The 27,193-nt window shown below is 38.3% G+C and overlaps 1 protein-coding gene across 1 annotated transcript in view; it reads left to right on the forward strand.

The window, feature by feature from the left end:
- The first annotated feature begins 261 nt into the window (after positions 1–261).
- The window catches only part of LOC123527425 (uncharacterized), a 45,700-nt gene continuing 18,768 nt past the window's right edge, over positions 262–27,193 (forward strand). The window contains exons 1-3 of the mRNA XM_053524296.1: positions 262–394; positions 17,135–17,221; positions 18,079–18,308. Coding sequence (XP_053380271.1) covers positions 367–394; positions 17,135–17,221; positions 18,079–18,308 — 345 coding nt within the window. The 5' untranslated portion in view covers positions 262–366. The remainder of the gene's footprint in view (positions 395–17,134; positions 17,222–18,078; positions 18,309–27,193) is intronic.

A 27,193-nucleotide genomic window follows, 5' to 3' on the forward strand; every position in this document is an offset into this window, starting at 1 on the left:
CTTGTCAATACAACATAAACCAGTATCAACATTTGATTACTGATAAAACTTATCAAAAATGTTATTTCATTCAAGATTCCTCATATTTAAGACTGTCTGTAACATGTTTCAACAAATGTTGACTTCAGTTCAGTTTTCCATAGAAAGTGTCGGCTGCGCAGAAAGATGCGCATAAAAAACTATCGGAATTCCCTTTAATGATGCATGTCTCACAATTTACTGTAATTTACAAATCTCGGTTTTAGTGGGTGTTTTATGTTTGTGTAGATGTTTACGAGTAGTACTCAGTGTTAAAGTCTTACGTAAGATATGCAATGAATTGTCCATAACGCAAACCTTGAGGAAAGTATTAGATACATTCTTACTATGGAAAATTCAAAATCTAAAAGTAAAGGTAAGTTTTCAATGTGTTTAAGAAATAACTTATAGCAAAAGAGTGCTTTTAAATTAAAACTATTTATGAACGATGGGCGGTTATCAGGTGCGTAGCGTGATCCATTTAGATGTTACTCAAGGGGAGAGTGTGGGAGGAGGAATCCCCTCCTCTGGTGGGGTCCGGGGAGCCTCCCCGTGGAAATTTTAGAGCAAATTTTTGGTGACTTTTCTAACCAAAACTATGCTCCTTTAGTTTAGAACAAAATATTCACGAACGGCTCGGAATGTAAAGAAAGGTCTAGATAAGTTGATTAACGTTACAAATCGGGGTCGGGGAGAGGAGTGGGGCTGACCGTGATTTTGAAGGACTTGGACTAGGCAGGACGAAATTTAGTATTCACAAATTAACAACACGAGTTCTTTTTCCAAACTTATTTGTTGTATACAAAATTTGCATTCACTATACATTTTATATGGAAAGACAAATGCGTTAATTGTCATAAAAACAACATTAGAGTGATAATATCAATGACCCTTTCCGCGAGATTGCACGCGTAATCTGACGTCCTTCACCAAAAACATGAACAGAATGGTCACGTTCCAAAAATTATTTCAAAATTGGACGCCAAAACTTTGAAAAAGAACATTTAATTATAGCTTTAACTAATTTTTCTGGTGTCAAAAAATACAGAACACGACTGTATGATATTGACACTGGAGTTAAAATATTTCAAACAAAAACCAGGAACTGTATTTTTATCGGAAGGCGAATTATACTTGAACGTGGGCGGGCCTTTTTGACTGTTCTGTTATAGGATGACGGAAAGATCAATATCTTGACATTTATTTTGATTTTCTGATACTCCTAGAAAGCAAATCAGTTATTTTTGTAGCAAGCTATCGTAAAATGTAAATATAAGAATTGAATGCTATTTTTTTGTGCGTTCATTTGGGTATGAACCATACTGGAAGGCCAAGAATCGCTTGCGCGATTCATGAATTTGCAGGAAGTCCCAATGTGCTTTATACCCGTATAAACGCACATAAAATAGCATTCAATTCTTAAATAAAGTACACATGTGTTCATACGTGTTACAACAGAATATATGCAAATTACCTTGCAGTAAATACTCTAATATGTCTATGAACTGATCAGACTGCTGAGGACAAACTTTGACTTATGCACAATTTCAAAACAGACAAAATGATGAAGCTATTTCAACAGATTCTTATTTCATTCTTCAACTAAATTTACGCTAAATTCTCTTTTAAATTTTGCAGTTATAGGAAAGTAAGCATTATATTGATTTCTAGACCAAGTTATTGTTTGCCATCTGTTGCATGTTTTTGATATCACAATCGTCTTCCTTTCAAAATTTACAATTTATCACTACATTATTGGAAACCATCAAGTAAATAATGATACAGAGACAAAGGCCTTGTGACAGGTGTTTAGGCTGAAATATAAAATCTATATCATGAAACAATAATAAAGGAATTGTCTAGACGATATTAGTAATTAAATATTTGCTGGTTCTGAGTATTTATTACACAGATAGATAGATAGTTTATTCAAACAAAAGGCAATATGCACATATGTATATCCTAGGTTTCTAAATTACTTTCTGACACTTATAACATGTGTAAATGTTTAGTTCTACTTGGGGCTAGAGGGCTTGCACTTCCACTACCGTCAATCAAGCCAAACCTGCAACATTTTCGTTTATGTCGTGTTGGGCGACCTGTGGTTTTCCACTTTTTTATTTTAAAGAAATCGAGGTATTACCGTATTTCAAAACGTATTAAGGTGTAGGATGTATACTTATTTCGTGCGTTAAATAATTTTGATTGATGTATTTTTTCTGCAATAAATTTTGGGAGATGCGTGTAAGGGCATAAGAAGAAGGCGGCTGGAATTGAAATTTGGTTTCTTTATATTACCCCCTCCCTCGACGGAGTGATGTAGGGTTGAGTAGGTGCTTTGCAGTATAATGACCCAGAAATATATAGTCATAACGGTATGTTTTCCAAGTAGAAATTAATGAATTGATAGTTTATATGACTGAAATTGAGTGTTATACTATGGCAATGAGGATAACAAAGTCTAAATGTTAATTTATGAATCTGTTCTTTTTGCTCTCGTTGATTCTCTTTGATTATGGGATAGATAATTTATTTTTGTTTAGGAAATAATGCTTGGGAATTGATAGTTGTTACAGACACGGTTGCTTATCCTTCCAAGTTTTACTAGTGATGGACAATTGCCATTATATTAGGAAGATCGTTCTTATAGTCAATACCAGCTACAGTATATATGCATCTGAAATCATACATATATTTAGAATTTTCAATGTATTTAGATTTAAATATGTATTTACAATAACAAGTGCAAGTGGAGCAAGAAAAAACAACAAAATTTATAAATTTTGATCGAAATTTTGATAAAAGAGCAACAGCAATCTGCCGACACAAACTTTATTAGTCAATGACCAAGACAACAACATACTCATATGCTATGACATTGTCCCTACCCCTATACCCATTCCTGATCAGTTTTATATTGCTTCTATGGAGTTTTTAGCCTTTTTAAAATGTTACTCAGTCGAGTAACTGAGTATGCCACGCTACGCGCATGGTTATACGTCGGGCGTGATAATTTCACGTATATAATTACGACGTATTACCGCCCGAGTATATAAGAAGTGCTAAAACACGATTTTGCTATAAATTATTCAATTAAAATAGTAGATAAAATATCGTAGCGCACTTTCTTGGTCGCAAAAATACCTTTGACGTCATCGCACGTTTACGTGATGTCATTCTAGCATAGGCGTGTTTTAACAGAGACAAGCATATTAAAACATCTAAATAGAATCTAGTACAGCCAAAAAGATGCGCGTTCAACTGTAATTCACCATCCGATCAAAATACAGTTCTTGGATATTTTATCTAAACTATCCGTCTAAATCCAATGCAAATCCATGTATTTTTTGTTGGGTTTAACGTCGCACCGACACAGTTATAGGTCATATGGCGACTTTCCAGCTTTGATGGTGGAGGAAGACCCCAGGTGCTCCTCAGTGCATTATTTCATCACGAGCGGGCACCTGGATAGAAGCATCGACCTTCCGTTTGCCATCTGGATGGCTTCCTCACATGAAGAATTCAACGCCCGAGAGATGCTCGAACCCACATGGATGAGGGGCAAGTGATTTTGAAGTCAACGACCTTAACCGCTCGGCCACCGAGGCCCCCGAAAATCCATGTAGTCGTGTCGAATCGTTACCGTGGGAAAAATTCGTTTTAGTTATAATTTTCTGTTCTTTTTGGCGTCCAGTTTTGAAAGAATGTTTCGAATGTCGCCAATTTATTCATGTTTTTTTTCTGTTTTTTCTTCTGTTTTTTTTTTGGTAAATGAGTCAGATTGCACGTGCAATCTCGCGGACCGTCCTTGATATCGTTACGCCAATGTTGTTTATACGAAAGAACGCTACGCGCGAGTGAAAATGTGAACATTTTCTCACTTCGAGGTGAGATATATTCTATATTCACGAAAAACAAACACATTTTCTTTTTATTTTATGCTCAATTACGTTGAGATGTGCATTTTGCAACAATTTTAATCTCAGCGCGGGAAACAGACGCGCGTAAACAGACATGACGTCAGACGTGTTGTGACGTTAGAAAGACGCACACAATATAAAGTTCCATTTTATTTTATTTTTTGCTGCATAACGTTATGAAATTCTCATTAAGTAAAATAATTTGAATCGAGAAATATACTATAAAGAACAAAGTGCGACTACAATTTACATCATGTTTTAAGCAAATAATTTAAAATTCATACACAATGTATGAGGGGGCGGAGCTATATATCTCACAGTGTGAAAATATAAATTGTAAGTGTGAGTGATGAGATATTAAAATATTTAACTGATAGAATACAGTATTTCATTTGATAGCATTTGTTATATATATATATTTTTTTTTTTGGTACGGTTTTTGTTTCGTTTACGTTTAGAACCAAGGATAATTTTTAGACCCGTTTCACGAGGCTGCATGTTCTTATACTTATAGGTATTTCCTAACAATTATTTTATTTAGTTTAAACATATTTATTCCCAAAATAGAGTACATATATTTATACATATGCGCGTAGCGTGGCATACTCGGTTACTCAGCTGAGTATCATTTAAGATCCAAAAATAAAAAATAAAAAGGTTAAAAACTCCATAGAAGCAATAAAAAACAGATCAGGAGTAGGTATGGAGGTATGGACAATGTCATAGCATATGAGTATGCTGTTGTTTTGGTCCTTGACTTTGTTATATTTTTTGTGACGGCAGACTGTCGTTGCTCTTTTATCAAAATTTCTAAATTTTGTTTTTTTCTTGCTCTACTTGCTCTTGTTATTGTAAATACTTATTTAAATCTAGATATATTTAAAATTCTAAATACACATATGATTTCAGATGCATATATACTATAGCTGCTATTGACCATAAGAACAATCTTCCTAATGGCAATTGTCCATCACTAGTAAAATAACAATTGTGTCTGTAACAACTATGAATTCCCAAGTATTCTAACATGGCTCGATTTGATTTCCAGTTAAACAAAGGCGGAAATGCTGTGATTTATTGTTTAATTTACCACGGTTCAGATGCTTCAGTATTTAACCACTCGGGCTAACACCTTCGTGGTTCAATTCCTACGCATCTGAACTCTGAACCGTGGGAAATTAGACGATAAACCACTCGAATGCCTTGATTATTTGTTAATTATTAGAGGCACCTACTCATCCCTACTGCACCCAGTCGTGGGAAGGGGGACTCTAGAGAAACAAAGTTTCAACACAGTCACCTTCTTATGCCCTGACACCCATTTCCCAAAATGTATTGCCAGAAAAATACATCAATCAAAATTATTTAACGCATGAAATAATTATACATACACCTCAATACCTTTTATTTGAAATACGGTAATACCTCGATTTCTTTAAACCAAGGATGCACAAATGTAATAAATGCTCATAACCACCATTTACGGTAAATTCTCTTTTAAATATTGCAGTTGAAGAATAATGTTGTAAGCATTATATTGATTTCTAGACCAAGGTTATTTTAGCCATCTGTTGCATGTTTACAATGTTTACAAGTTGTATGTTGCATTTTAATATAACAGTCGTCCTTGCTACGAACATTGATTTTCTAAAACATGTATCTCTACATCCTTGGAAATCAAGTAAATAATGATACAGAGACAAAAGTCTTGTGACAGATGTTTAGGCTGAAATATAAAATCCAAGTTCACGAAACGATAATAAAGGAAATGTGTAGACGACATTAGTAATTAAATATTTGAACTTGAAGAATGAAATAAGAATCTATTGAAATAGCTTCATCATTTTTTTTTTCGGTTTTGAAATTGTGCATAAGTCAAAGATTGTCCTCAGCAGTCTAATCAGTTCCTAGGCAGTTTATAGTATTTATTGCAAGGTGATTTGCATATATTTCGTTGTAACACGTATGCACACATGTGTACTTTATTTAAGAACTGAATGCTATTTTTCTGGGACTTCTTGCAAATTCATGAATCGCGCTAGCGATTCATTTGATTGATTGGCAAGAAGCCTTCCAGTGTGGTTCATGCCCATATAAACGCACAAAAATACCGTTCAATTTTACGACAGCTTGCTACAAAAATAACTGATTTACTTTCCAGGAGTATCAGAAAATCAAAATAAATGTCAAGATATCGATCTTTTAGTCACAGTAAAAAAGACCCGCCCACGTTCAACTATAATTCGCCTTCTGATAAAAATACAGTTCCTGGTTTTTGTTTAAAATATGTTTAACTCCAGTGATAATTTATACAGTCATATCATTCAGCTGTGATCTTTGACGTCAGAAAAATTAGTTAAAGCTATAATTAAATGTTCTTTTTGAATGCTTTGGCGTCCAATTTTGAAAGAATGTTTGGAACGAGGCCATTTTATTCATATTTTTGGTGAAGGACGTCAGATTACGCGTGCAATCTCGCGGAAAGGACCGTCATTGATATTATTACTGCAATGTTTAACGCTTTTGTCTTTCCATAGTAAAATGTATAGTGAATGCAAATTTTGTGTACAACAAATAAGTTTGGAAAAAGAGCTCATGTTGCTTAATTTGTGAATAACAAATTTCGTCCTGAATAAATAAACAGCCTAGTTCAAGTCCTTCCAAAATGCCAGCCCCACCCCTCTCACCGACCCCGATTTGTATCGTTCATCAACTTATATAGACCTTTCTTTACATTTCGAACCGTTTGTGAATATTTTGTTCAAAACTGAGGAAGCATAGTTTTGGTGAGAAAAGTCACCAGAAGCCACCCTGCTTTCTCTAGGTTTGCTCTAACGTTTCCACGGGGGAGGCTCCTCGGACCCAGCCGGAGGAGGGGATTCCTCTCCCCCACACTCTTCCCTTGAGTAACATCTAAACTGATCACGCTACGCCCCTGCATATCACATACTGTAGTGAAGACAAAACAGGAAAGGATAAGAATGAAAGACATGTCTTATAGAATTCTTCTCCTTTGCGGACAAAATATAACTGTATGGGCATATCGAGCTTTAATCTGTAATGGGGCTAGGAATATAGTTTTATGATATGAAAAAAAAAAGAAAAAAAAAAAAAGAAATAATAAATCGCTGTGAATGTAAAAAATGGAAAGGGGACAATGTATATGGTAGAAGGAAAGTATTCACATAAATGTAGAGATTATAACAAGTCAAAGGTAGAACAGAAGAGAGAAAGTGGGAAGAAATGGGAATGTCTCAGGTTTGCTAACCAAATCTCTTACTTTCGGAAATATATGCCTGTACATGAGTAAATATAGTCATGTTATCCTGATCAGATAGGTCTGGGTTTCCAAACAGAATAGTATCCAAGTCAATTTCGAAATTCCGCAGATTATTAAGAAGATCGTTGCGACAAAGATAAAAATTTCTGCATTCAAAAAAGAAATGGAAATTAGTTTCCATCTGTCCACACTGGCATAATGGTGTAGGAGAAATACTTTTTAGGTAAAGATGTTGATTCAATGCACTGCACTTAGTTCGTAGTCGTGTATGGAGCACCTGGAGTTTTCTGATTCCGGTGTAGTAATAGGCTGGAGTACGCAGCTTGTTTTTATTTAGATTACTTTTAAATGATGAAAGTGTTTCAGAATTACGAATATCTGGTCTCAATAAATTCCAATCACGTACAACGGAAGGCAAAAAAGAATTGAAATATAAAGATGTCCTTGCAGGTACACCATGGATATTTTCAGAGTTTCTTAGGTTGTAACGAGTATCACCTGAGTCAGGAACTAGAGAGGATAGATATGCTGGAGTCAGATTAGATTTCATTTTAAAGAACATAAGAAGTCGATGTTTGTAACGTCTATCGGAAAGTGGCTCCCATGGTACGCCTCTCTAGGTTTTCCAAGGAAACAAGTTTGGTAGCTCCGGAGACTATTCGAGCACATTCATTTTGAATTTTGTCGAGTTGATCCATTTCATACTTTGTACAGTTACCCCACACCACGTCTGCATATTCGAGTATTGGCCTTATGAAAGAAATATAAATAGTTTCAAGGGAGCGACGGTCAAGTGAGAATTTCAATGTACGCATTATATTAACCCTCTTCCAAGCCTTTGCTACAATGTAGTTGATATGAGAATGCCAGCAACAATCATTTGACAGGAATACACCAAGATGTTTATGTTCAAGTACCTCTGGAATAATCTGGTTAAACATTCGAAGAGGAGGGTGTAGTTGAAAATTCCGTTTTCTTGAAATTAAAAGCGCTTCTGATTTGGAAGGATTAAATTTAACAAGCCATTTTTCTGCCCAAGATGAAATTGTTTGGATGTCAGACTGGAGAAGATTTGCCGCAATGTCCGGTTGCTGAACTATAATGTAAAGACTTGTATCATCAGCAAACAGGTTGATACATGATCTGATTTAATCAACGATGTCATTGATAAAGATAAGGAAAAGAAGAGGCCCGAGAATTGAACCCTGTGGAACTCCAACTTTGAGAAAAGCCCAATTCGATTTGACACCTGGCAGTACAACACGTTGACGTCTATATAAGAGACAATCCTGAAACCACATATGAAGAGAACCTGAGATTCCTGCGTATTTTAATTTACATAGTAATCCTTTGTGCCAGACTTTGTCAAAGGCCTTACTTATATCGAAAAATACCGCACGAACCTCTAGACCGTTACCCAGAGCTTTACAGAGAGTATCGTATATGAAAACAAGTTGATTAACTGTGGAGTCACCCGGAATGAAACCAGACTGTACAGGAGTTAGAAAGCGAGAATCATGAAGATGGTTATAAACATGCTTGAAAATAAGGCGTTCAAGAACTTTTTCAATAGTGTTTAAGAGTGATATTGGACGATAGTTATTTGGAAGAGTGGCATCATCTTTCTTGAAGATTGCGCTAACATTAGCTTCTTTCCATGTGACTGGAACAGTAGAAAATTGAAGTGAAGCATTGAAAAGGTCACAAAGAGGAAAAGATAGTTCATGAGAAGCCTCAAGTTATTACAAAGAACTATTTCCACCCATAGACATTCGAGACGATTGATCTCAAGGTCTGATCTACGCATGTAATGTATATTCTCTCTAACATACAAAATAACTCCTCCATGAGAATCACCATCACGATCTTTTCGTTCAGGTTTATGATATGAGTGCAGCACTAAGTCTTCAGAAGTAATTGAGCGATTTAACCATGTCTCAGAAAAGGCTAAGATATCAAATTCAGAAAGTTCTGCGTATAAGATATCGAGTTTGTGTTGTATACTCTGAACGTTTAAATGTATGAAAGAAAGATGGTTTGGTATCGCTTGTGCATACGGTAATGTATTTGTCTGAGATGATACAGAAGAAGAAGAAGTTGATTCTGGACCTGGATTCCTGTGGACATCACCAGCGGTAAGTAGGAGGCATGCAAGCCATAATGAGAATGTGACAACAAGTAAGGAACTCAAAATACGAATAATAAACAAGCGATTATCATGTAGTCGGTTCATGTTCGGCTGCATGGTTCTTCGAGGATATTTTATATCGTTGCAGATAAGAGCATTCGCTAGCAAAGAGTTGTGCAGTGACAGGACGTACTCCGGACAACTATAAATACTTACGAATAGAAGGAAATGGGATAAAACTGGTAGGAAACCGTGGTATCGATACGTGTACGTGACGGCATGTTTTGGCAATGATTTCGTGGTCAAGTGATTGAAAGGGTGGATAGTATGAATTCAAGAAAAGCCGTCATAGGAAGGAGGATGAAATCAGGATAACTTTTATAGCTTACAACCCCGAATGAGACATAAAGGATACGGAAGCATGGGACAGGAGTTATGTACCTGAGGCAAGTAAGAAAAAGTGTACAGAAAAATAGAAGCATATTTATGAAGAAGTAGTAGGTGAGATGTTATCAGTGAGGGAAAACTCTAGTATTGAAAGCAGGCCTCCTTGAAAACGTCATTTGTCATTTTAGTAAAATGGTAAGGACAATTTTGTTCAGACTTATTATCTGGTCGCAATGTTATTGTTAAAGTGAATGCTGTTTCGGCACTACGTTTAGATTGAGAAGAATTCTATGGACAAATTATGAAATAACATATATAACGTACAAATAAAGTTTCACACAAATCAAAAAAAGTGAACATATATACATCCACATACAGTCTTGAAAACATTCTTATTCATGTGAAGAAAGACGGTAGCTAACAATCAACATTTACATTTGCTATCATATAAGCTAGTTAAAGGAAACATATATTTTAAAATGTGTCAATATTCCTAATGGTAACAAATTAGTGTGTAGCATAGTTAAAATACAAACTTGTATGCAAATGTTAGTTATTAGGTTTTTTTCGTTTATAATTTTATATAGATTGTTTTGGAGTGTTTAAAAGTTCAGTTATAATTTTAATATAATGACTTCATTTAAAAGCAGAATTTATGAAAACAATAACATTAAAACTACATACATTACTTGTCAAAACTGAATGTGGAAGAGAAAGAAAAACAAAGTCATTACGTGCAGTTTTTCTAACTAGGTAGTTTAACAAAAAGGAGATCTAAATTAAACCAGGCAGTCTTTTGAATGTACATTACATAAATAATTTGAATTGTAAAGCGACACTAGAATTTTGCTGGAATTTCGTCACTATTGATCGTGGAAATAGTCGCATTGACTGCAATGTATAGGAAAAATAAATAGTTATCACTAGATCGTGCGTATGCAATTTAGTAACTCAAATTCTATTACACGCAAAAGTGAAGTACTACTTAAGAGAAAATGAAACCAAAACAACTGATATGAAACGATTGATCAGTTTAGTGTAAATACGGTACGCCTACTAATCTGACCTCTGGGTATTTCCAGTATGGTTTTCACGTTCTAAAAATAGCACCGAATATCACGAGTTTTACGCATAGTATTTCAAACCGTGTAGTTCTATTTAGTATGGAAAGCCGGTGTAATGAAGTATTTCGACCCCCATAGAATAACGACCCCCCGGTCATTATTCTATAGAAAATGTGACTCCTTTCCTGTAAAATATTGACTCCCCTTATAAAAAACTGACTCCCTTTGAAAACTCTATAGAATAACGACCCCCCGGTCATTATTCTATAGAAAAACTGACCCCTCCAAGTAAAATACTGACTCCCTAAAAATGACTCCCTTCGAATCTCATAGAATAACGACCCCGGTTATTATTCTACAGAAAAAGTGACTCCTTCTATGTAAAATACTCACTGCCGAAATTACTACATTCGAACTCTCATACAATATCGATTCCCGGACATTATTCTATTTAAAAAAGTTACTCTTTCCGTGTAAAACACCGGCTCCTAAAAAGACTTTCGACGATAATATCTATTAAAAAGTGATCCCCACCAAACCTAACGGACAATTGTACTAGATCTACAACTCTAATACCCTCCATTGCCAATAGTTAACATTTTGATTGTACTACTACTACTGGTGCCGCTACTTCTATTGCTATTACTACATGTACTTCTTCTTCTTCTTCTACCACTACTACTACTTCTACTACTACTACTACAACTGCTACTACTGATACTACTATACCTGCTTCCACTAATACGTCTTGTACATCTACCTCTTCTTCTCCAGCTGCTGTTGTTGCTGTCACTTATTCCTCTGCTGCTGCTGCTACTACTGCCACTGCCACTACCACTGCCACTACTACTACTACTACTACTACTACTACTACTTTCTATTGTTGCCGCTACCGTACTTTACTGCCACTGCTAAATATTGCAACTTCTTTTAATACTAAGTTCTATGCTAGCAGTTTCTTATGCAGTTTTCTTCTGAAGAATAACTTCATACACTGGTGTGTTTTGTGAACGTATTGTGAATTGTTATTTTCCTGAAAAAAAAATGTATACACCAAGATACAGCGTCTAGAAATAGAATCCCTTTTCCCGTTGCGGAATGCTCTGATTTCTGTGTCAAGTGATGGTATCTGGGGCTAATGGTCAAACGGAAGGACAGACGGACGGACGGACAAGGGCAAATCTATATGCCCCCCTCCACCGAGTTGGGGCATAAAATGCAGCAATTAGGCCTTAGATACACGAGTTATCACTAAATTTGACCAAATGATCGGGGGTCTTTTTTTTTATGGGAGTCAATATTCTTCATGAGGTTCAGTTTACTTCACGTGGGGGAGTCATAGTACTATGATCTGGAGGTCATAATACTATGACCGGGGGGTCACTTTTTCTATAGAATAATAACCGGGGGTCATTATTCTATGGGGGTCGAAATACTTCATTACACCGGCGCGCCATGCGTGTTGCGAAATGGTCCTTGCGTTCTGCGAAATGCTCCATGCCAATTGCCCAATGTGTTATGCCCCCTGCCAAATGCAAATTGCCCCCTGCCAAATGCCCAATGCGCAATGCCCTATGTGAAATGCTGAATGCGAAATGCGTCTTGCTTCCTGCTAAATGCCCCATGCGGCATGCAAATGCGGCGCGCCACCACGCGCGACCCTGCTACTATTTATAGTGATTCTTGCCAATTATATAGTATCATAGAGGTCCAAGTTTCGACCAATCAGACATAGCAACCGTCGGCACCGCCGCACATGGGGACCCCCGCAAATCTCCGCGCCAAACCGTCATGGAAGCCGCATGCAAGACGCGTGGCGCGTCCCCAAGCAAATTTCCTGCAGCTCACCCTTGTCCCCATTGTGGGGCAAAAGTGATGAGAAAGAAAACCTGTCTGAGATGCAATTTCACTTGCGAAATTGAATACAGGTTTTGTCCACACAAAAGTGAGCTGCAGGAAATTCACCTTCATTATTTTATTTTATAAGTAGATCAATATTCAGATAGTGGAGTCGCTATGACATTCAGCTGTTTTAACATGATTACCGTTTATTAAACGTATTCTTGATCGGCGATACGTTAAAAGAGCTCTCTTCGTAAAAACCGAAGAATACCGAAATCGCATACGGAGAATTTACGGGTCCACTACCTTAATTATTCGGTACTTTAAGGGACGAGAGTCAAACAAAATAGAATTGTCATGCAAAATCGTTGAAACTAAGACATATTTTAGACAGTATATTTTATGTTAAAGAATATGAAAACAAAAATCGTTGCAAAAATCAGTATCTAAACGAAAGCTTTGAATCTTACGAAAGCATGGCTCGCAAGTACAGATTCCAACCAAAATGTGGAACAAAATGAAATGAAGAAAAAATAATAAAAAAATTGTAGAAATTGTAAGATTTTCTAATTTTCCCGAGAGACACTGCCTTTTATAAACAGTTTAAAAGTGTTTTCATTGTGATCATATATGTGCGAGAAATAAATTGACCCTGGAAAAGGGAAATAATTAGAATATTTTAGAATCTTTTGGGAAGCATAGACTAAACTGCAAATTGATAAAGACACATACATGTAACTAAAATGGTAAATTTGAGCAATTCTGTAAGAACACAATTTGATATTTACCCCATTCAAACTCGTATGGTGTAAAGAGTTTACACGTATGTGTGTCATATATAATCAGTTTTAATGTTGAAACTTGTCTTTCATATGACTGATAACCATATTTTATCAAACTAAAATTGATACAGTTTAAGATGTCCTGAATTACACCCCGTTTAAACAGCCATTTAAATGTTATACAAAGGCACAGACGTAATTACAAACGCGGTTTATCCAGAAGTCACAGACGTAATGACAAACGCGGTTAATCCGTAAGTCACAGACGTAATTACAAACGCGGTTAATCCGGAAATCACAGACGTAATTACAAATGCGGTTAATCCAGAAGTCACAGACGTAATTACAAACGCGGTTAATCCGGAAGGCACAGACGTAATTACAAACGCGGTTAATCCGGAAATCACAGACGTAATTACAAACGCGGTTAATCCGGAAGTCACAGACGTAATTACAAACGCGGTTAATCCGGAAGGCACAGACGTACTTATAAACGCGGTTAATCCGGAAATCACAGACGTAATTACAAACGCGGTTAATACGGAAGTCACAGACGTAATTACAAACGCGGTTAATCCGGAAGGCACAGACGTAATTACAAACGCGGTTAATCCAGAAGTCACAGACGTAATTACAAACGCGGTTAATCCGTAAGTCACAGACGTAATTACAAACGCGGTTAATCCGGAAATCACAGACGTAATTACAAACGCGGTTAATCCAGAAGTCACAGACGTAATTACAAACGCGGTTAATACGGAAGTCACAGACGTAATTACAAACGCAGGTAATCCGTAAGTCACAGACATCATTACAAACGCGGGTAATCCGTAAGTCACAGACGTCATTACAAACGCGGGTAATCCGTAAGTCACAGACGTAATTACAAACGCGGTTAATACGGAAGTCACAGACGTAATTACAAACGCGGGTAATCCGTAAGTCACAGACGTCATTACAAACGCGGGTAATCCGTAAGTCACAGACGTAATTACAAACGCGGTTAATACGGAAGTCACAGACGTAATTACAAACGCGGTTAATACGAAAGTCACAGACGTAATTACAAACGCGGGTAGTCCGTAAGTCACAGACGTCATTACAAACGCGGGTAATCCGTAAGTCACAGACGTAATTACAAACGCGGTTAATACGGAAGTCACAGACGTAATTACAAACGCGGATAATCCGGAAGGCACAGACGTAATTACAAACGCGGTTAATCCGGAAATCACAGACGTAATTACAGACGCGGTTAATCCGTAAGTCACAGACGTCGGAATCCCTACGTTTTTCATACGAGTTTAAATGTAATTTCATAGAAGGAAACGCCTTTGGACTTTAAACATTTAAAGATGATCAGTGCGCTTTGTACTGCTTTCCTCAACCACGTATAAAACCTGAAGGCTTAGTATAACGGTTATCAATTTACAAGATAAAACATACGAACCGTTTAAAGACTCTCAAAACTTGCAATTAGTATATGTAAATAAAAAAGATTATTAGACAATATACATATCTGACCAGCTTGCCGTTAGACAAAATACATAACTGACCAGCTTGCCGTTGATCAGCTTGCCGTTAGACAAAATACATATCTGACCAGCTTGCCGTTAGACAAAATACATATCTGACCAGCTTGCCGTTAGACAAAATACATAATTGACCAGCTTGACGTTGATCAGCTTGCCGTTAGACAAAATACATATTTGACCAGCTTGCCGTTAGACAAAATACATATCTGACCAGCTTGCCGTTAGACAAAATACATAACTGACCAGCTTGCCGTTGATCAGCTTGCCGTTAGACAAAATACATATCTGACCAGCTTGCCGTTAGACAAAATACATATCTGACCAGCTTGCCGTTAGACAAAATACATATATCTGACCAGTCTGCCGTTAAAAAATTTGCCGTTTATACATATATGTATACCGATATTTCTTTATTATTTCCCGTAGTAAAATAGACGCCATTTGTAGTACATAAATAGATCTATAATAGTAGTTATCGATAAATGAGTGATTAACTGAAATTGCAAAGGCTTTTTAAATGTGTTGTAACGGAATTAAGGTGCTGCAGCATATAGATCTCAAACATATTTAATAAAAACAATTCACGCATTTATCAAGTTTAAATTTATTGAATTTGTTGATGATTTTGGATGTTAACAACGACAATGCACATAATAATGCATATACAAATAGTGTTTTGCTTATTGTTCGTTTTCACGGAAACACATTCCTTTAAGTTTAAACGTAAGTCAATACTATGTATGTTGTGTATATTGATCTACATGTATTAGTGTTAACATGCTCAACAAAAAGAACATATCCGGATGAGTAAATATAATGAATCATTTATCAATATTGACTAAACTTTAGCGGTTTCATGACGAATAAGCAACTGCGATCAAAATATAATATGTAAAATCGTAATGTTTTTTTTTTATATTACTATGTCACGTTCGCTTATTTTCTGTTTTGTTAGATCTAAAAACAACGTAATTTTCAGCAACATTTCATAAAACCTTGCATATCTTTGAACAGTGGTAGAATATTTTGTACAATGTTTAAATTGATCGAATAGTCTATTTGAAGTACGTTTATGATCAGCGATTAAATTTCAAACGTCAATACATGTATTTAAAATTTTATGATTTACCGATCGTTTAAAAGTTTATAACAGGAAGTAGCAGATACAGGTAAACAGGTGTGTTGACTCATACAATGACACACTAGACTACATGTCATTGATAGCTTTTTTACCCAAACCCGTAATAGATACTGTCAAACCCATGTTTAAGTCCACCTCTGAATACAGGCCACTACTATAAAATCTGCTTCCCGTTCAACGTTATGTAGTGTAAATTTACTTGTTTTGAGAGAACACCTAATATTATAGACCACATTTTTGTTGTCCATGGATTCAAACTTATTATTTTTAGCACACCTACAGATACATTTTTCTTGGCTTATCTAACTTAATGCAATTATTATTCATGTACATTTTCACCGTAAACCACGATCATGTTTATAATGACAACACCCCGATGGCTTTTAATTTTGTTCTTTGTTTGACATGTTTGATATAGGGTTAATGCCGTTATTTCGACAGTATCATTTTAGTTATTAAACATCGGTCATTTAACTTATTTAGTGACCTAGTATAGACATATTCTCCGTATTTACCTGACAACGTGCTAACCTGAAACACACTAAGAGGACAGAAAACTTACGACAAAATCCTTTTCCTTCCGTTACATGTTGCATTTTTATCATGTCTTACTTGGAACAAGTGTATGAACAGTTGCCACTGGTTACCAGGAAATATTGATCTCCTGAAGTCAGAAGACCGTTTTTTCTTTCAAGAAAATGTTTAAAGATACATATATCAGCACGATCCTAAAATATTAATTGATTCAGTAACGTGAAACTGTTGTAAAGCAATCGCATGGGACCTTGGTTTAAAATGTCATCCGAAAGATTGTAAAACAAGTTTAGTCATGGAAGCGTGGGATCGGTATCGCTGCACCTAGCAGTCCGGCGTAGTCTCACTGGACCACTGGGGGATCGAACTAGCGACTAGTTAAGTGTTGTTTTGTGTCCGAAGGGATCGTCGATGAATTTCACTAATGGAACTATCTTGATTTTAAAAACAACAGTGCAACAGAAAAGATCGATTATTATTATTATTATTATTGATATTTTCAGGGCACGAGACCAAGCATCTCCGATCTGGAAACGATGATTTTGTCATCAGTGTCGTAACGAATGGCTCCTACAGCATCATCATCAATGGTAAACTCAAATTTTCCTCAACTCGAAAGAGTCAAAATCTTATATATACATGTTTGTATCTGAAAATTTCTCTCTGTCTGTTCTGGGGGCTTTATTTCACTCTGTCCCTTTGGTCAGATCGCTCAGTGTCTGTACTAGTAGAGGATGATTTCGCGCCCTGTGTGGCTGCAGTTGCTGTAAAGCGCCGTTGAACGTGTTTATCATGAAAAGGGCGCTATATAAAATCTGGTATAATAATAATAATAATACCCAAACCTGTATATAGACAGGGCGTCTTTTAAATAAAAAGTTCGCTATTTTTTAGATGTAAGCATTTCTTGTATATTTAAACCTGTCAATAAACTAGGACGCTTGCAAATAAAGACCACGTGTTGACCCGTAGAAGCGTGGCATTTATATGCATTTTTGGCTGTATTTCGAAAGTGCAAACTTTTATCAATTACCATGACTTTGGTTAATCTTTAGCTTGCTGGCGGCAAGTGATTCTGCCTTTGCGACCAGTGCAGACCAAGATCAGCCTGCACATACGTGCAGTCTGATCATGGTCTGCACTATTCGCTATTCAGTCAGTAAATTTTCAATGAAAACTCCTTCGAACAGTAAATGGTATTGCCCATATTGAAGGATGGACCTGTCTATTTTAGAAATTTAGCAGGCTAAGGGTTAAGCTCGGAAATATTGACTAAAAAAATTATGAAACTGAATTCGGAGACCAGTGTCAAAATTGAAGTATTTGATCGGCTCTCTCTGGATGCAATCTTAGAATAGGCCATTCGCAAGGATGGGCTCGGAGGCTGGTTTTCAAACATAGTTTCATAACTTTTGAACTGACTGGTTAATATTCTTTACATTTATAGGTACAACTTGGCTGAACAATGCGCCTACGTATTTCAACGCCAACAACAAAACGTACAATAGCTCGGACGGAACGCTGAAGCTGGTGCAATCAAGCGCGACTTCCGGGACGGACAAAATCGGACAATGGCAGTCTACCATGTTCTTGTATGAGACAAATGACGCAGCGGCTGTCCAATTTACAGCTATCATCAAGACTTATCAGCAGTTGCCTATCATAATATTCCAGCAAGTGAGTAGAATGTAATTTTACATTTTATATAGTTTAATGTAATGTTTGGCATCAGGAGTCTTTCCTATCAATTTTGACAACCTTAAAAATCCCTTGTGTCACCCCTTCGCCCCAACCAGCTCAGTTTCTTTCTATACACTTATATAGTTGACTCGGCTACATGATATGGTAATTTCATTGAGGGTGGGTCGGATGACAAAACAATTTAATCAGTTCAATAATGGGTTTATTGGTGATAGTTACATGATGTTGTTTTACTGTCAAGAAGTAATTGTAATCTGAAAATATAAAACAACAAATAGTAAACATAAGCGAGAAATAGAGAAACGTCATTTGACAGATGACAGCTGTCAAAAATGTAAACAAACGAGTGTTAAAAAAGGTGTGGTGTATTGTAACATCATTGAATTAAGCCACAGTCAGATATACCTTATTGGCCAGGGGGAGGACGGGGACTTACCCACGGAGATGTAAATTAGTAAGAAGAGATTACATACGTCTGTTCTCTGTGGTGACACTGTAAAGTCTGCTCTTCTAGTTGGAGAATCCCGCCCTCTAACGACTTCCGGAAGTAGGTATCACACCACTAATAATACCAACCTTTAGGAACACGGCCGCTAAATGTATCATCCGTCACAACACTCCCCCCAACTTATAATGAAAGCCTCAGTCCAGTGTGGAGAAATGTTGTGAATAATAAACCAATGATGATTAGAAACCATCACAAATTTATTAGCCTGTGGAGAACTAGAAGTCCTTTAACTGTACATGACTGTAGTTATCGAACTGGACTGGAACTCTGTATATTGGACTAGAAGCCCAATAACTGTCATCTGGAACACCTTCTGTACATAGTTTGGATTAGAAATCCAATGGTTTGGCTTCTGGCACTCATGGACATCTGGTGATGACGACATAAGTCCATCCTGTGCGGACGATGGTGCACCTTAGCCGACTAGAAGTCAGGCTAATGTGGACTTTACGTTACATTACTGGGACTGCCCTCTGTAGAGATACATTGCGTTGGCAACTGTGATCTCTAACACTCGCTCCACAGTCATCTGTCGGTGTGTGGCTACACTCTTGGCTGCTGCGAAGATCTGACTTGGAGATGATGCCTCGAACCCATACTTGGAAAATATGGCGCGTCTGACTCCAGAAGTAAGCGGTTTTCGTCGATACTTTGAAGTGCTGCAACCTGTTCAGGATTGAACGACTCGACCAAGTTGGTAAATCCAAAATAAGTTCTTGGGAATATCTCCAACCATCTCTGTATCACATACTGGTTTCCCGTGAAGCAGTGTAGTGAATGGGGTGATTTTGTCGTACCTTCTGTTGTAAGAAATGGAGAAGCAATAGGAAGGCTTCTGTACCACAATTCCCTTTCATCCCACGGCAATGAATAATCAATATGTGACGGTCTTCAAGCAATGGCAGTACTTTTTCCAGTAATTCCACCTGGTACGACCAGTATTTTATGGCTCGGAATGATCGAGACCTATCTCGCCGAGCGCTTTTACACGAGGATTCTGTAAAAGCCTCGATAAACTGCATCGTGTCCACATCAAGGCTACGTACGCTGTTCTTTGCATGTTTTGATGAAATCCAATAGCAACTGTCATATCCTCTGGCAAGTCTAGAAGACATTGTTCAGACGGATAGCTTCTAGGATCGCAGTAGACGGCGACTGTTCCAACTAGATTGACCTTTTTATCTGCGTCTACTGGAACACAATTGAAAATGTCATCCAGGTTTCCGGCTGATTGATGTTAAGCTTGCGTAGCGTTCTGTCCAGGTGGAAATGGCTGTCGAAGGCTGCTGGTAGGCGTACTTGTGCTTCAACTTGGGGCTGGATTTCTGCGTTCTCTGGTACTGGATAGTAGTCTTGCCAATACTGTCTCTCATCTGCGTCCAGACTTGCAGCAATCAGCAGGACAGCTTTCCAGTGAATGAGGCATCCTGGTGAATTAGCTGGTTCCAATACAAAATTATCAGGAACTGGTATCCGCAGAAATCTGCACAACTCGGCCATGGCTTCTTCTTGTCTAGGTGTTACCTCGGTGTTATCAGCCGTACTGAGCATTCTCTGTATAACAACGAAAGTAACCAGTCATCTAACGAAGCAGGCCTACCCAAAAGCCATCTAGTAGCTTGATTTAAAGCATTTTCTCCTACCCCGTAGAACTTGTTCATCATCAGTCTAAGCCTTTCGTCGAAAATCCGGGCACATGGTACTTGAAAGCGTGTACCTTCATATAGCTGTTTGGTTTTGTACAGCCAGGTACCCAGCAAGTCTGGAACGACTTTTAACCCCGAGGATTTTCTTCTTTCCTCTACAGTTTCTCTGACCTGATGCAGAATATCATCAGTCTTCTGTTTCTTCAGAACTGTTGTAGATATAACCAAAGATTCTAGAGGAACTGCAGTAGCTGATCTCTTCTTCAGGCCTACAGTCGCTTGTTGGTAATCAACGGTCATACCTCTGCCAAATGTCACGTGGCGTTCAACATCTCTGAAGCCGGTTCGATCTGATGATCTTGGTGCCTTCTCATTCCCGTTCTTCCCCGAGCTAGAAGCCCCACTGGAGGTACTGGAATGTGGCCTCGATTTTGCTTCGGAGTAAGCATCCCGTTCTTGGTGATGATGAGATGAACTAGAAGCCCGGTCATCCTGGCGAGACTTAGAACGGTCTGAATGCTTCTTTCTGTCTTCAGCCATACTTGATGTCCTAGAAGTATCTTCAGAGTGCCTTCTGGGTTCATGTCTATTCTCTCTCAGATGTCCAGATGAGGAGCTAGAAGCCCTCTTCTGGTCTTCTTTGTCCTTTGATCTATGTTCTTTTGGATGTCTAGAAGAGGAGCTAGAAGCCCTCTTCTGGTCTTCCTTGTCTGTAGATCTCTTGGAAGCTTTAGGAGACTTTGGTTTGGCGACTTCCTGGGGAGGTGCTTTTACCGGTGAAATCCTGGATTTCTCAGCCAGTCTTGGAGACTTCCTGGGACTGACTTTGGCAGTAGCTGATGGTGAATCTGCCTGCTGATCCACTTCCATGGGTTGTTTTGGATCCGCTGCAGTTTCTGTATTAGACTGGACTCTTGGTGACGCAAGAAGTTCGTCTTCGTTTAACTCCAAATCCAATACATCTTCATCAACACTTTCGTCTCCTACTTCTTTTTTCCAACGCTTTATCTGATTTTGAAGTTGGAAAGTATCGGATGTCCCTTTTCCCCTTTTGTTGGATCATATACTTGTTCCACGGGTTTAGGTAGATCCGGAGCTTCCAAACATTGTTGCTTATCCAATCCCTGTTGGCTACTTGGAAGTCAACATACTGTGTGCTGCCTCTTTTAGCCACTGTGTGTGCCTTCTTTTGTTTCTGGTGGCATTTTTCTTTCCTTCGCAAGTTTTAAACCATTTTCAACAGGGTGTTTAGCAGAAGTTCAGCCTTTTCCCTCCCTGCCAATCTTGGGCAAAGTGAAAGGTTCTTGACAAAGTCATCGGCTGAAAAATAGACATGACCCCTTTCTAGGTGTTCTTCAACTGTGGTCAGGAAGTCCTTGACGTTACTTGATGGTACAGCCATATCTGAAAAGTACAAGCAAAATGACTTACATGATTTACGCTCACCCTTATCATTGTTTTTTGGCCTTACATGCCTTGCACTTATATTTATCAATGTCAAGAGCGTCTGTCGCGGTGATGTTTGATACAAGAGCCGTGGAACCATTCATCACAGTAGTCACACTGTATCATAAATCTTCCGTTCCATGGTTTCCTGCAGATACAATACATATCGTTATCATCATCACTGTCATCTTGCTGTGAAAGATCTGTGTAATCAGGTGATTCCTTGTATTTCGTAATCCACACGGGTATCTTTCGATCCTTGCAAGGCATCATTCTGTCGTGGTTCGTTTACGAAAACTGCATTCCGCAATTTCACCCGATACAAATGATGTGATCTTTTTCATGATGATGGCTGGACCTTTCCAAGGCGAGCAGAGTTTGCGAGATTTGCCTTTCTTGACTGCTGTATCTAGAAGATACACAATGTCACCTTCTGAATAAGGTCTTAATAAGATCTTTAAATCGTAGTCCCGCTTCATGCGCTTCAACGATGTTTTCAGAGTTTCTCTCGCAGCTTCGTGTGCTTTCTGGATGTTCTGCAACAAATTAGAGACATATTCACCATATTCTCAGACTTTTCTGCTTTGGCATTTGGAAACATTAGCTGAGCTGGTGTATTCACCTCTCTTCCCAACATTAACATGTTTGGTGTAAACCCCGTACTTCTGTTTACCGAAGCCCTTATAGCTGCTGCTATCTGTTGGATGTTTTGGTCCCATTTATCTTGCGATTTACCAATGAAACATCTAACAGCATCCATCACCGTACGGTTAAAACCTTTCGACTTGTCCCATTCGAAGACGGTCTGTACGGCGTTGTCCTGGCTTTATGAATGTGTAATGCTTACACAAGGTCTCAAACAATTTACCATCAAAATTGCGCCCTTGGTCTGTATGGATCTGAAGTGGAAAGCCGAATCGACTGAAGAACTCATCGATGGCTGCCTTGGCAGTAACTTCAGCTCTCTGTGAAGGTAGTGGTACACATTCAACCCACTTGGTAAACTGGTCTACCATCATCAAACAATGTTCGTTTCCGTGGTAGTCCTTTGGTAATGGTCCCATAAAGTCTATGTGCACACGTTCCATAGGTGCTCCCGCTTGGAATCTGTCAAAGGACTCTACCATAGCGTTTCGTTTTCTTGTTCCGATTGCAAACATTACAGGATAACACATATGCTTCGACATCTTTTGAAAGTCGGACCCAGAAGAATTTTTCCTTTAACTTGGCTTTCTGTCTAGCTACCCCTTGATGCCCTGAAGAAGGTATATCATGATGCCAAATCAATGCTGCTCTTTCAGACTTTCTGGCACTACCAACTGAAGATCTTCTGCATCTGGATTCTTCTTAAAAAGTACACCATCAATCAACAGGAATACTTCTTTATTAAGCCAGTAGTATTTTGCTTCTGGACTGGATAGGAATAGAATTCCTTCATCCGGTTCTTTCTGTCTTTTCAACCAGTCGATAATGATACGCAAATTTTTGTCTTTTGCCTGTTCTGTTTGCAACTCTTCGAAAGTGAACCCCCAACAAGAAAGTTGAGTTATACTTGAATCTATCGCTGCATTTACTGGGCATGCGCAAAGGTACCGCTTCTCACCATCCCCTATTGTAACGATATCGAAATGTGATTCACTTCCGCCAAGACCCATGAGGTCTACTGTAAGAATACTGTCTAGAAGACTAGTTTTCTTCACTGTTTTTAGTACTGTCTAAAAGACTTGTACTTTTCCCTGTCAGATGTACCATCTAGAAGACCTGTACATCGTTCATGATCCCAGGGCTGTTTAAACTCTGGTTTACTGTTGAACTCTGCATTGTTATACTTCGAACGAACAGTATCTTTTACCATTGCTACCTCTTCTGGCGTTGACTTGTTCATCTCTGCAGTTGCCCCTAAATGAACATTGCTGTTCTTCCTTACGGTTGTCTGACCTTCCTGCATTGACAGTTTGACCGCATCATCTACTTGTTTTGTGAATTGGTCCCACTGGTTGTGAGCTCGTTTGCAGTGATGACAGCCACCACATGGCAAATCTGCAGGCTTTATGCCAGCTATATATGCTGAACACGGTACCAAGGTGTCCGGAATCCTTGAAAGTGCATCCGCATTTCCGTGTTTAACCCCAGGCCGATGTTTTACAACCATGTTGTATTGAGACAGTTCCTCAATCCATCGTGCCAGCTGACCCTGCGGTTCTTTGAACCTTAATAACCAAGTCAAGCTCGAATGATCTGTTCTCACTGTGAAGACTTTGCCTAGAAGGTAATGTCTAAACTGTCTAGTAAACCTAACAATGCTTAAAAGTTCTTTCTGGTGGTGCAGTAGTTTTTCTGTTCTGGAGTCAATGTGAAACTGCTATAAGCAATTACTTTTTCCACTCCATCTTGCACTTGAAGAAGTTCTGCACCTATAGCCTTGTCTGAGGCATCACATCAAGGATAAATGGATCCTTGTTGTTTGGTAAAGCCAGAACTGGTGGTTCAGTTAAGCTTTCTCAACGCCTCAAATGACGCTCTCTCCTTATCGCCCACTTAAACTGATTTTTCCCTGTTAAGTTGTAGAGTGGTTGTGCTTGTTCCGCAAAGTTCTTTACAAAGGAACGATGATAGTTGACCAATCCTAAATATCTTTCTACGTCTTTCGATGATGTAGGTACTGGCCAATTAGCTACCGTTTCTGTGTCTTTTCTAGTCATAGCCAGATTATTTTTGCTAACGATTCTCCCCAGAAATTCGACTTCAGTCTGGAAGAAAATACATTTTCGTGGCTTCAACTTGAGACCATACTTGCGGAACCGCTCAAGGGCGTCTGCTATATTCTTCAAGTGTTCCTCAAAACTTGTCCCCATCACCAGTATATCGTCCAAGAAGGCCAATACTGTTTTCCAGGTCAAACCTCTTAGTATTAAATTTACTACTCGGGAAAACGTTGCTGGTGCATTGGTGAGACCGAAACCCATTCTAACATGTTCGAAGAGTCCAAATTTGGTTAGAAATGCTTTTCTTTCGATCTTCTTCTTTAACTTTTACTTGCCAATATGCTGAATTAGCATCTAGTTTAGAAAACCAGAAACTACCTGACAATGTATCTAGGCAATCTTCCACCAATGGTAGGGGGAATGTATCCTTAATCGTGACGTCATTAAGAGATCTATAGTCAATACACCATCTGACTGTATTGTCACGTTTCCGGATCAGAACAGGTGAGGATGCCCATTCTGAAACTGATTCTTGAATGACACCGGCATCTAACATTTTCTTCAAATGTGCTTCCTCCTCTCCAACAAAACAAGCTGGTGTTCTTCTCATACGATGCTTTATTGGGCGGGCATCTCCAGTGTCAATCTTGTGTTCAATTGCGGTGAAGTTCCCCAAATCAAAATCTTCTTTTGCAAATACATCTGCGTAATCACATAGAAGTTTTTGCTAACTTCTCACATTGCCCTTCATCTAATTTTCTTTAGAAGCTTTAAATACTTCTTGTAAATGATCTGGGATCTGTGTTATTGCATCTTCTTTCTGTTTGGTGCTTGGTTCTTTACTGCTGCATTTATCTTTGACATAGGTTCTCTTTCGACTGTTTTAACAGAATAACTAGAAGTCAATTCGGTTTCCTCATGTACACCATACTTGCAAGTATCTGAGTGGCTATAAGTCACCTCAGATTCTACATCATCTGTTTCCAATATACCCTGTACTTCGAAGGCATTGGCAATTTCTTTACCTTTCTTGAATGTCTTGTAAGAGTTTGTGGCATTGACTAACAAACTATTGGTTTCGTTTCTGAAGATCTAACTGTTCTTGGCATCATTACACCCAACCGATCCAGTAAACTCATTTGGCTCTATGAAGTAGTCACTGAGCTGACCATCCATTGCATGACAACCGAACAGCTGAATTTGGTGGAACCACGGTTCTTTTAGCCACTGTTACTCTTGCAACAACTGGTTTACCTTCTTTGAACTTGGTATTCATTGGAATTTTTCCCCATTTAGCACCAATGTGTCAGAGTGCATATCTAACATCACGCCTAAATGATGTAGGAAGTCGTGTCCTAGCAGCATTTCATCGCTAATTGGTGCTACATAAACTCTTTCGTGAAATGTTTGAGAACCTATTTGCATTCTTAAAGGTGTGTTGTAAAACCCTTTAAGACGGCGTCCTTATCTGCCATTTGCATAACGACTTCTTTAACCTTGCCTGGCTTTTTCGTAGCTTCTCATACACTTGCAATGATAAAATGGTTATTTCTGCACCCGAATCTATTCTGGCCTTGACCTTGGTGTTGCCAACTGTTATGTACACATAGGAAGACCCTGCGCGAACTTGTGTACACTAACCACTTCATCTTCATTGGTTTCTTGTGTAAGTCGTCCCTCTTCTACTGTTGTATGTGTACTAGAAGTATCACAAACTTTACCGGTTTCCTGAATGCTATGTAGACTAGAAGTCTTACAGTTGTTTGCATTCTTGCTAACAGAAGATTGGTTCTCTGGAATATTATCAGACTTGCTCAAGAAATTGACCGTTTCGTCTGTGTGAGGACTAGAAGTCGCTGCAGCATTTTCTGTATCTAGCCCACTTACTTCTTCGGGCTCGGATGAGAGGCCTGCACACCCGGCCCTTCCTTGTTTAAATCTCTGTTCATGCCTCTACCTCTACCTCTGCCTTTGCCTTGTGCTACCCATGCTTTGTATCTAAGGCAATCTTTCTTGCATGGCCTATCTTTCTGCAGAAAAAACACTCGATAGAACTGTATCGTTTGGCTGGTTTTTCTGTACCAACATTCATCTTCTGCATTTTGCCGTCAATTTCTCTATTGCTTTTTCTATCATCTTCTCAACCCTTGCTTCAGATGGAGAATCGACAGCATTCACCGAAATATCTTCTTTACTTTTTCGTGCTTTTGTTTTCCGTCGACTGCCTGTGAGATATACTGGTAATGTCTTACTGAATTTAATGCGGTTTCCATGCTTCTTGGTCGTTCAAAACATGCATTTTTTCCAGCTTCTTTATCAATACACCCCTGACAGAATTTGGAAATGGCCTCCTGCATTCGGTGTTGCTCAGGAAGATCTCTAATGCAGGTGTAGCTAGAGTTAGAACTCTGTCTGACCAATCTTCAAGTGACTCATCGGGACGCTGTGAAGCTTGCTGAAATTTGGCCTTGGATGTTTCCGCCAGTTCTCTTGCACCAAAACGACCTTCAAGTTTCTTCATAATCTGACTGAAGGAAAAGTGATCTCCCATTCTAG

This window comes from Mercenaria mercenaria, chromosome 15 (assembly GCF_021730395.1).
Source record: "Mercenaria mercenaria strain notata chromosome 15, MADL_Memer_1, whole genome shotgun sequence".
Taxonomy (NCBI): domain Eukaryota; kingdom Metazoa; phylum Mollusca; class Bivalvia; order Venerida; family Veneridae; genus Mercenaria; species Mercenaria mercenaria.